This window comes from Gossypium hirsutum, chromosome D08 (assembly GCF_007990345.1).
Source record: "Gossypium hirsutum isolate 1008001.06 chromosome D08, Gossypium_hirsutum_v2.1, whole genome shotgun sequence".
In the NCBI taxonomy this organism is placed as follows: domain Eukaryota; kingdom Viridiplantae; phylum Streptophyta; class Magnoliopsida; order Malvales; family Malvaceae; genus Gossypium; species Gossypium hirsutum.
In genome coordinates, this window is record NC_053444.1 from 38,943,960 (window position 1) to 38,956,092 (window position 12,133).

General features: G+C 33.8%; 1 protein-coding gene across 1 annotated transcript; it reads right to left on the bottom strand.

Moving 5' to 3' along the window:
- Positions 1 to 10,995: 10,995 nt before the first annotated feature.
- Positions 10,996 to 11,918, bottom strand: LOC121220035 (protein RESPONSE TO LOW SULFUR 3). Its single transcript, XM_041099119.1, has one exon. The coding sequence runs from the start codon at positions 11,603 to 11,605 to the stop codon at positions 11,294 to 11,296; it is 312 nt and encodes a 103-aa protein (XP_040955053.1). The 5' UTR covers positions 11,606 to 11,918; the 3' UTR covers positions 10,996 to 11,293.
- Between the last annotated feature and the right edge of the window lie 215 nt (positions 11,919 to 12,133).

Below are 12,133 nucleotides of genomic sequence, written 5' to 3' on the forward strand. Positions count from 1 at the left end.
TGTCGAATACGGGTAAGGGGTGTTACAATATGCCTAGATTATGTCTTAGTATGGATTAGTAAAAATCATGTTTGTACTTATGTTTTACTTAAAGGTTTTGGTAGCTTTTGTATCTAGGTTTGATAGACAGTTAATTTTGTGCTTTTAATGTATCTATTTTTGGCTAATTTTTTAATAGAATACTACCAAACATATGATTTTTTGCTTAAATCTTTCAAGGATTAAATTGGAGTTCCAAAATTCAAAAGCAAGCAAAATGGACTAAATCGGAACAAGAAGAAAGAAAAGGGCCTAAATTAGAAAATTTGCAAAATTAGTGGCTAATTAAATTAGATTTCTAAAATTGTCAAATTCTATAAATAAGAAAAATCTAGGTTTAGTTGGAATAATATTAGAAGATTCATGCTAATTTTAGTTGGTTGATTCATGCTAAATATAACACTTGAAAAGTGTATAAATACTGTATTAGTGGCTTGGAAACAGACACTTGAATTGAATTAAACACAATTTTTCCTTTCCTTTTCACACATCTGTAACATTGGCAAAAGCCTATTGCCATTTTATTTCTTTTTCTTATTTTTGGTTCAATTGTCATTTAAGTACCTTCCTTCCTCCACCTATCACCGATATAATTAAATCCATTCTAATAATCCATCGAGTATGATTAATTTCATGCTCAACTAAAAACCTTATTCATCCTTAGTTCAATTATCATTCCTATCGAGAATCGTGAGATATGAACCCGCACTAAAACCTTTCAAACATGATATTTGTTATCTCTCTAGTACATGGGATAGTCAAAATTGTCACTTAAAGTTAATTTAATTTCAATTCATAAGGCGCGTGTTGGGTTGGAGTTGTTTGGCGTACAATTGGAAAACAAGTTGGTCGTCTGCCGAGTTTGAGTTCCCATGAACAAATTGGTGTGTCCAAGTGGGTAAGGGCTAGCTGGACCTCCATTAAAGGAGATAGTGATCGGATTTAAACGACCCATGCGATTGAGGCCATTAATTCGAGTTGGGATTTTCTAGATAACAAGGTTGTCAAGATCTTAAATTGTGGGCGCGTGTTACGTGGTTAGATAATTGCTAAGGGTTAGTTCGCAGGTCGTACCGGAACCAACTACACAAGGAAAAGTTGGCGGTTGGGGCGCCCTTGAATGCTATAACCAACTTACCGTTTGGAAAGGAAAATATACTTTCATGGATCATTTTGATTTTGGAGTGTACTGAGGCCGAGGCTAGGCATTAATAGATTTGATTCACTGATTTGATTTAATTTAATTTCCTTAATTATATTTTGCAATCATAATTTTGTTATTGTTTTATTTTATTTTTTATTTGTTTTATTTATTTATTTTCTTTATCAACTAAAATCCCTATTTTATTTTTTTTCCAACTCTACAACGCACAAGTCGTGGTCTTGACAGCTACCTAGACTTAGGGATCTGGTTACATAAACAGGAAATTTAGGAGTCCCAGTCCTTGTGGGATCGATCCTACTACTCTATACTACTATTTAATTAAGTTAGAGCATAGGAAATTATATTTGGTGGTTTCGACGCCCATCAACTTTTGGTGTCGTTGTTTGGGTTGGAAATAATTCTAGTTTTATTTATTTTACTTATGACCAGGTCAAAATCGGGAATCTTAGAATTTGAACTGGAAATCGAGAATTTAGCTCGAACACTACGAATAAAAGTTATTTGATGCGAAAAACAACCACAAGTGAGAGAGGCCAAATATGAAACATTGTCTTACACAGAAGCAATAGATGATACACTCAGTGAACCAGAAGAAATGGCGAATCAAACCATTCGTCAACTCGCTATGGCACTGGATTAGCAATAGCCATTATGCATAACTTACTCGATAAGAGGAACACCATTTGAATTAAAGTCGGGCTTAATTAATTTATTGTCCACTTTTCAGGATTTGCAAAATGAGAATCCCCACACTCATCTTAAGAAGTTCCACATGGTTTGCTAAAACATGAAACCACATGGAGTAACTAATGATCAAATTACGCTTTGAGCTTTTCCTTTTTTGTTACCTGACTCTGCTAGAGAATGATTATTTTATTTACCTCTAGGATTTGTTAATACATGGTCTGATATGTCTCATTTGTTTCTTGACGGGTTCTTTTCAGCAGTTCAAGCAGCCGAATTAAGGAGAGATATTGTCGGAATACGATAAAAAGAGACCGAATTAAGGAGAGCGATACAATGAATTGTGTGCAAGTTGCCCACAACATGGCTTAACTGAATAATCATCTCTTCAATATTTCTACGAAGGGTTACTCCTTATGGAAATGAAAATGATTTATGCCACAAGTGGGGGAGCACTTATTAACATGACTCCTTAAAAAGCAAGGGAATTAATTTCGACCATTGCTGCAAATTCTCAACAATTTTAACTAACTAAAGAACCCACAAAAAGGGTTCACAAGCTAAGTACTTCATCCTTAGGAGATAAAATCAATAAGCTCACTAATATAGTTCAAAATTTGCTTATAGGAAAAACAAACCCAGCTTGGTTATGCAGGATTTGTGTCATGCTTGATCATCCGACAGATTCTTATCCAATCTTACACGAGGACACAAAAACATAAGTAGATGTCATTGGGAACTTCCCAATCCACCTCAAAGGCGTTATGATCAACATTTGAACACTTACAATATAGGGTGGAGGGATCACCCAAATCTGAGCTATGGATCGAACCCTCGATACAATCAATTGTATCAGCCAAGGCCACCTCTACCTCAACAATTTCAACCCCCAAAGTCATCTCTTGAAACCATAGTGGAGAGGTTAGTTGTTAGCACCGAAAAGTTCCAATAAAAGGCTGAAGCACACCAATAAGAAATAGATCAGAAAATAAGTAAGCTTGTGCTTACGGTCAGTCGATTGGAGTCCCAAGGGAAATTGTCATCTCAAACTAAGCCAAATCCACGACAAAATGTAAGTTCTATGACTTTAAAAAGTGGAACAGTTTTTGGGCCAACACCTAGCATGAATCCTGACCACGAAACTAGATGGGAAGAATAGAAACATGATTCAACAGTGGCTACAAAATCGGCACCACAAAAACCATTCGTAGTACCACCCCCATTCCTTTGAAGGTTCACCTAATGTAAAAGGGAGCAAGAAGAGAGAAATCCTAGAAACGTTCCAAAAATTTGAAATTAACATACCCCTACTCGACGCGATAAAACAAGTTCCACACTGTGATAAATTCTTAAAAGAATTATGCATTGGCAAGAAGAAGCTCATGGGTAACGAAATAGTAGGTGTAAAAGAAAATGTCTTTGCAATTTTACAAAGAAAAATTCTGCCTAAGTGTAAAGACCAATGTATGTTTGCTATATCTTGAAAAATACGTAATGTTGGCACTAAAAAGGCCATGTGTGATTTTGGTGCATCTATTAAATTTATGCCTTTATCTATTTTTAAATTACTAAACACGGGTCCTTTGAAAGAAACAAAGGTGATAATCCAATTAGTAGATAGGTCAGTTGTATATCTGGAAGGGGTGTTGGAAGATGTCCTCATCAAGGTACTTGAATTAATCTTTCCTACAAATTTTTACATTGTTGACATGGAGGATGATAACTCAAAAAATTCTTTCAATATTCTATTCAGGAGACCATTTTTAAGCAGCGCACGACGAAAATTAATGTTCTGAGTGGAACACTGACCGTGGAATTCGACTGTGAAGTGGTCTAGTTTAATGTTTATGAGGACATGGGTCATCCCAGTGCAATGGCAAATGTCTCTAGTGTCGATATAATTGAACCATTAACAAACTTTCATTTTGAATATTACAAAGAGGATGAATTACAAACTTGCTATGCAAGAATTTAGATCTTGATGCTATGGAAAAATATTGAAAAATTATTAATGATTAGGGAACCAATATGTGAAGTTGTCATTCGCATGGAGGCCTTGAAATTGGAACTCAAACTGTTACCGGAACATTTAAGGATTCCAATAGAGGAAAAGACAAGCCTAAACGGAGAGGCTTAAAGACGCCTTAATCCACTGATGATGGAGGAATCCAGGAAGTATTTCAAGGTCAATAGGCAAAGGTTGAAACTTTTTTACAAGAACTTCCAAGTGAATGTAGAGGATGAGTTAATTCTCGAGGAGCCAAATGAATAAAATTAGGGTCTTCGACCTAACGACGTTAAACAAAAGCGTTTTTTGGGAGAGAACTCATATTTATTTATTTTAATTTATTTAATTTTGAATTCAGTTTAATTCATATTGAAAATAAAAAAATAAGATTATTATTTAATCTATTTTAATGTGTTGTTTACCAAGAATGATGGTGGAGGCTATCCCTTTTCATCCAAAAATAAATCAGAATCGAATTTCTTTTGTGGCAAGGGCTCACCTTGTCAAATTTTAGTTCTGCCATTTGGTGAAAAATACACCCAGGACTGAACCAACCAAAACCAACCAGAACTGCCCAAACCACCCTCTGCCAAATTAATACAAGTACACTTGACCCTTCTATTTATTATTCTTTTGAAATTGCACATTGAGGGCAATGTGGGCTAAGTAGGTGGGATTCGTAGGACATGTCATGCTATTTCTTCTTTTCATGTGTTAATTCGTATACTAAGATTATTCCTTAATTTGTTTCGAAATAGAAACCTCCAAATCCTATGCTTAGTTAATTTAAATAATTTGGTAATTCATGAATAACTAGTTATTGCTTAATTTGATCGACAGGTGTTTTGTAGAATTGAAAAGATTATGGCTAAGTCAACATTTCGTAAAATAGTTGGCTCTTTAAACTTGCCTAATAAAGTACTCAAGTTTCATTTTTGTTCATTGAAATAAAAAAAGTAAATAAATAAATATTTACTCTGTTAATGGCTTACTTACGAGTGAAGACTTTAGAAATGTGACCAAATTGAGTAACCGTGATGAGGTGCTTGGATTGTCATCTCATTTCACGTCAAAATATTCGAGTGACAAATCGAAACTTCTAACACTCCACTAACCGAGCTGCCATGAGTAAAGAGAAATAAACTAATTGGAGACACGTCAAATTGAGTAACTGGAGTGAGCTGCTCGGGTTGTCATCTCATTTCACATAAAAAGATTCAATTATGTCCCAAACTTGTGGAAAAATTTATTGAGTACGATTGTCTCGCAAGTTTGATTAAGCCTAAATTAAGTGAAGTAGTTGAATTTTGCATAATGTTAGAAATTTTATAAAACGCTTATTGGTTAAACCTGGCGATTACTTTTTTTTTATTAATCTAATTGTTTGCATTACGCTTGGATTAGGAAGGAGATTTCATTTCGAAAAAATTGTCGAATGATTTCTAGTATGGGAATACACATCATGCTTGAGGACAAGTATCAGCTAAGTACGGGGAAATTTGATAGAAAGTTAATTTTGTGCTTTTAATGTATCTATTTTGACTAATTTTTTAATAGAATACTACTAAACTTATGATTTCTTGATTAAATCTTATCAGGGATTAAATTGGAGTGCCAGAATTCAAAATCAAGAAAAATGGACTAAATCGAAATAAGAAACAAGAAAAGGACCTGAATTAGAAAAATTGTAGAATTAGTGATTAAATCATATTTTTGAAATTGTCAAATTCTATAAACAGGAAAAATCTTATTTTAGTTGGCATAATATTAGAGAAATCATGTTAATTTTAATTTGTTGATTCATGCTAAATATAACACTTAAAAAGTGTATAAATACTTGTATTAGTGTTTGGAAAAGACACTTGAATTGAATGCAATACAATTTTTCCTTTCCTTTTCACACGTGTGTAATATTGGCAAAGCCTGCTGCCATTTTATTTCTTTTTCTTTTTTTTGTTCAACTGCCCTTTAAGTCCCTTCTTTCCTCCTCCTATGACCATTATACTTAAATCCATTCTAATAATCCATCGGGTATGATTAATTTCATGCTCAACTAAAAACCTTATTTAGCCTTAGTCTGGTTATCATTCCTATCGAGAATCGTGAGATATGAATCCATACTAAAACCTTTCAAATACAATATTTGTATCTCTCCGGTATATGGGATGGTCACAATCGTCCCTTAAAGTTAATTCAATTTCAATTCAAAAGTGCGCGTTTGGTTGGAGTTGTTTGGCGTACAGTTCGAAATCGATTTGGTCGTCTGTTGAGTTTGAGTTCCCGCAAACAAATTGGCATGTCCATGTAGGTAAGGCCTAGTTAGACCTCCGTCAAGGGAGATAGTGGTCGGATTTAAACGACCCACGCGGTTGAGGCCGTTAATTCGAGTTGGGTTTTTCTAGATCGCAAGGCTGCCTAGATCTTAAATTACGAATGTGTGTTACTTGGTTAGACAATCGGTAAGTGTTTGTTGGCAAGTCGTATCGGAACCAACTACAAAAGGAAAAGTTGGCGGTTGAGGCATCCTTGATTGCTATAACCAACTTATCGTTTTGAAAGGATAATCTACTTTCAAGGATCGATTTGATTTCGGAGTGTATCGAGGCTGAGGCTAAGCATTAATTTATTTGATTCACCGATTTAATTTAAATTTCTTAATTTTATTTTGCAATCATAATTTTGTTATTGTTTTATTTTATTTTATATGTAACACCCCTAACTCGTCTCCATCATCAGATTAGGGCATCACCAGATTAAGGTTACGGAGTATTACCGATCAACCAGAAATCATTTAACATCATATCATTAAATAGATTAATCTCAATCAAAATCATAGAAATCATATGCATTTTTTCTCTAAATCAAGCTTTCGAGGCCTTAAAAATAGCTTAAAAACAATTCGGGACTAAATTGAAACAAAACAAAAGTTATAAGAAAAAATTGAAAAATTAGAAAACAAGGGTCACATGGCCGTGTGGCCAAGCCTTGTGACATAGCCCAAGTTGTGTAACATTCGAACAAGGGACACACGGCCATGTCCCAGCCCGTGTCCTCACACGTGTAACTCACTAAGTAGGGTCACAAGGCTGTGTGGCAAGCTGTGTGCTAGGCCGTGTGCTAGGCCGTGTAACTCATTGACTTGAAACACTAATAAATTTCAAGTAACACATGGCCGTGAGTGTCCTAGGCTGTGTGAACCCAAAAATTTACCTAAAATTAAGCTATTTCAAAGCCAAATCATGCACAACTAACCATTTCATTTGGGTACACATTCAAGGAATTTAAACCGCATTCAAATACATCTAAACATGACATTTCAAACATCCTAAATCACCTAACCAATATGCCATTCAAAGGCACCACAATTGTATCAATCATCATTTACCAAAACATGCCAATATTGCCATTTTCCAAACATACCAACTTAGTCCCTTAAATACCAAGTAACTTCAGATATGTTCATTTGTATATCACCACAAACTTACCAAAAAAGACCTTATATACAAGCATTTGAAAGTGACCAAAATGGCGTAACTTGGTGAGGTGTTAAGATTCACCAAACCAAACATAAACTTCAAAGTATATACATACCAAATCACTATTAACACATTCACAAAATACCATTACAAATAACCTATACATGTCATTATTAACCTTGGCCAAAATACTCAAAAACTACCAAATTGGTTGATGAATAGTGTGATAGGTCTCCGACGAGCTTCCAACCGTTCGAGCTTCCGATTATCTATAAAACAAAGGAAAGTAACTACGTAAGCAACAAGTGCTTAGTAAGCTCTTATAAACTTAAACATAACTTATCATTTCATTTATACAATTCATAGATTAAGCATAAATCGTTACCCATGCCATAAGCTTAGCATAAGCCTATATAACATCATCAACTCACAAGTTAGTACACTTGTCCATGATACAAATGAATTCAACCATAAGATAAGTAGATTACCATATATAAATACATCATTTAACTTATCAATGATATCATAAGATCTTGATTCATTCCATTTGCATACTTACCATTTCATTTCCTTTCCTTACCCGTTGAACCAAGTAGAATTACATCAGATACTCGAGAATGCTCACACATAGTATGCCTTTCCATATAACCGTAACCTTTCGTTTACATCAATGCTCACACGAGCTGTGAAGTGGGTCTGCTCACACGAGCTGTGGGTCGGAATGTTAGCTACACAATGCTTCTCACACAAGGTGTGGAGAATCCGCAACAAATGAAGGACCTCAGCCATCGATAGGACATTTAAGACCAGCACTCGAAACATGAAATCTCTAATGACATGTCATTTGTATCCTAAGAATTCTTAAGTTTCAAACGGGACTCGTTATCCTTCAATTCATTATAGCATGGATGCATTTATTCATAGATTCATTTATTTTTAAAAAACATAGCAAATATTCAATTTAACTAACATTAAAACGATCATAGTTCATACGAACTTACCTCTATAACTAGGGCATAGAAGTAGAATCGAACACTAATCTAAAGCTTTAGATTTTCCTCGATTTAAGTCCAAATATGGTTTATCTTGATCTAAATAGATAATTTCAATAAATTAAATACTTCTAGTATTAAATTTAATCCATAGTTCATATTTATGCAAAATTATGAATTTTCCCCTAACATTTTAACTTTTCACAATTTAGTCATTAAGCTCATAACTTGAATATAACTCATTTTAGCCTAAATCCAACTTAACCAATGTTACAAGGGGCCTTGAAACAATCCATAATTACCAAAAATTCACAACAAAACCCATGAATTTTTTCTTTTAACAATTTAATCCCTAATTGCAATTTCATCAAAAATCACTTAACAAAACATGTTTGTTTTACAACCAAAACTAATAATCTACCAACTAACATCAAAACCTATTCAAAAACATCCATGACAAGTCCTTCAAAATTTTAACAATTTTGCAATTTAACCCCTGTGCTAGCTAGATTAAGCTAAAATGATAACAAAAATATAAAAATCATTAAAAATGGATTGAGATCACATACCATGCAAGCACTTAAGTTAGCCGAACCTTCAAACCCTAAAAAAGTGTTTTTCTTCTTCAATTTTCGCTGGAGAAAACCTTTAATGAAGATGATACCTTTTTGTTATATTTTAGTTTAAGTTTTATTTATTAAATTACCATTTTAACCTTGGTTATTAACTTAACAAAACAACAAATTTAAGTCCATATTTGTCCACTAACTCCTTAAATGGTATAATTACTATCTTAGTCCATTAGTTTAAGATTTCATAACCATTTGACTCTTTTAACTAATAGAATTCAACTTTTACAAATTTTACGATTTAGTCCTTTTCATTTATTAACCATTTAAACTTCAAAATTTCTTAACGAAACTTTAATACGACCTTAATATAATCCTGTAGACATTAAATAAATAATAAAATAATAATTCATTCATCGAAATTGTGGTCCAAAAATCAGTGTTATCGACACCACTGAAAACAGGCTGTTACATTATATTTTTTTAATTTTTTCTTTATCAACTAAAATCCCCATTTTATTTTTTTTCTAGCTCTGCAACACACAGGTTGTGGGCATGACAGCTGTCTAGACTTAGGAATCTAGTTACGTAAACAGGAAAATTAAGAGTCTCTATCACTGTGGAACCGACCCTACTACTCTATACTACTATTTAATTAAGTTAGAGTGTATGAAATTATATTTGGTGGTTTTGACGCCATCAATGTTATTAAGCTAAAATGGTAATCAAGTGTGGAATGGCTATACGGTTGAATGTGTTTATTATTGGCTTTAATATTTGATGTCTCATTGAAAGTATATTGGGATGAATGAATATGATCATTTGGCTAGTTTTGAATTGTTGATTGATGTGTCAATTGTGGCATATTGGTTAGGCGTTTAGGATGGTTGCTTAAAATGATTATTTTTGTTTTGATTTAAATGCTTTTGAATAGGTTAAAATATGGCTTAAAGGATAGCTTGTGGCATAAGTGTTACATGGGTAAATTGCTTGTTTTGAAAGGCATTTCTAGTTACACATGACTTGAGACATGGCCTGACTCACGGCCTGGCACACAGTCTTGTGCCATATACGGGCTCGTGACGCAACTGTGTGGTTTATAAAATTTTAATTGAATTTGGTGCACTCGGGCACAAGGAGTTACATGAGTTGCTCACATGACCATCTGACCTATCCACATGGCCATTTGACCTATTCACACGGCCATGTGGCCTATCTCACATAGACACGACTTGTACACGGTTTAGCGACACAATTATATGGTTCATCCCACACGGGCTGAGCTTTCGCACACAGTTAAGGGACAAGGCTGTGTGACCCTTGTTTTCAGATTTTTCCTATCTTTTTAAATTTATTTCAAATTGATCCAAAATGATTGCCTGTTTAGTTTTAGCCTCTTGTAATCTCGATATTAACCTGTAATTAATTGAATCACATGTTAATTTAATTAATTATGATTTATTTAATAATTAATTGAGATTTTAAAAATTATAATTTGTTTGTAATTGTTTGGTATTTAGTTGTAGCATCCTATTGCTCAGATATGGTGACCGATCGGGGAAGGGGTGTTACATAGTATATATAAGGCATCATTTGTAGGTATCCAAAAAACTTGAACTCGCGACCGTATAACCATCGTCAACTAGCCCTCAGTTATACTCAAACCCATGACCGCATCACGGCCACCGACTAGGACGTCCACTTAGACTTCGACCTATGACCATATCAAGTACTATCGCCTTAAAACCTGACTTCCATAGGATGAGTTTTTGAGGTAATGGTCCTATCCCGACATGACATACAAAATGTTTTAATAAATTATATAATAATATTGAAATTATTAAAACAATCAATATTATTTATATTATTAAATATTGAAATTATAATATTTTATAATTCTAAATATTTTTTAAAATAAAAATTTATTATTAATATAATAATATTAAATTTAAATTAAATTAAATTTTATATAAACATAAAATTATTCATAATTAAGTTTTTTTTTCCGAAAAATGAGTTGTTACCCGCTAATCAAATTATTTCATTAAATAAACACAAAACATAAAAGAAATAGTTTTCAATAAATCCATAATACAAACGCAACTCGTATACAGAAATACAAGACGAACAAGAAATATGATTTTACGCGGCCCAACGTTTGCTTGTTTGAGTTTCACAATTCGAAACAGCTAGAAAACTGAGGCATATCCGCCACTGCCTCTCGGCCTAACTTTTTCCAATTAAAGCAAAAAACTAGAACAAACACTATGTACGGATCCATACCATACTCAAAGTTAACGGATTTAGAAGCCCCATGCCTTTGCTTAGATAGATAAAAAAAACACCAGCCAAAAGAAAAATCAGAGGATGGAGATGGATGCAGGGGATGGGTGGCTGTTGATGAGAAGGTTGCTACCCTTGGAGAGCTGGTCCATGAGGGAAAGTATGTGGGCGTTGTAAGCACGGGCCTGATTGACGGACTCTGCTTCCAGGTCACCCAGCTGAGAACAGAGCCTTTCCTCCGCCTCTTCCGCCACCCTCAGCCTTTCCCACATCTTTCGTAATTCCTTTCTCATCTGCTCCTCTCTTTCCCTACTCTCCTTCAATTCCTTTTCTAACTCCTGGTTCCTCTTCCTCAGCTTTTCTTCTGGTGCCGCCATTGTTGGAGCCATGTGATAGCTTGCTGCTCTTTTTTTTTTATTTTTTCTTCTATTGGTGGAGAATAGTGGAGTTGTGGATCAACCAATGGGGAGGAATAGATTCTCTTATAGGCCTACGACGCTCCAACCAAAAGTGTCCAGGTTCAATGTATCTAGTTTGCTTCGCCTTGTTTCGTCGTCGTCTTCTTTTTTTCTAATTATTATATTTGCTTACGTGCTTGCTTTGCAAATTCAATTTTTGAACCTTCAATTTTCAATTCTTAAGTCTTATCCCCAACCATTTTGAAAATGATCAAAGATTAAGAAAAATATAATATAAAAGATCATATTAATAAAACAGTATGATTTCATTTATGCTTCCCAAGTTAATTAAATTATAGAGTAAAAATTTAAATGTTACACTTTACTTATAGTTCTTGTACTACATAATTTTATTTTCAGAAATTTAGTTCCTCTATTTTTTGAATTTAAAAATTTAAGTTCATTTGTTGACATTTTTAAAATTCGCTGATATGATATTTTGAAATTAAAAAAATTCAC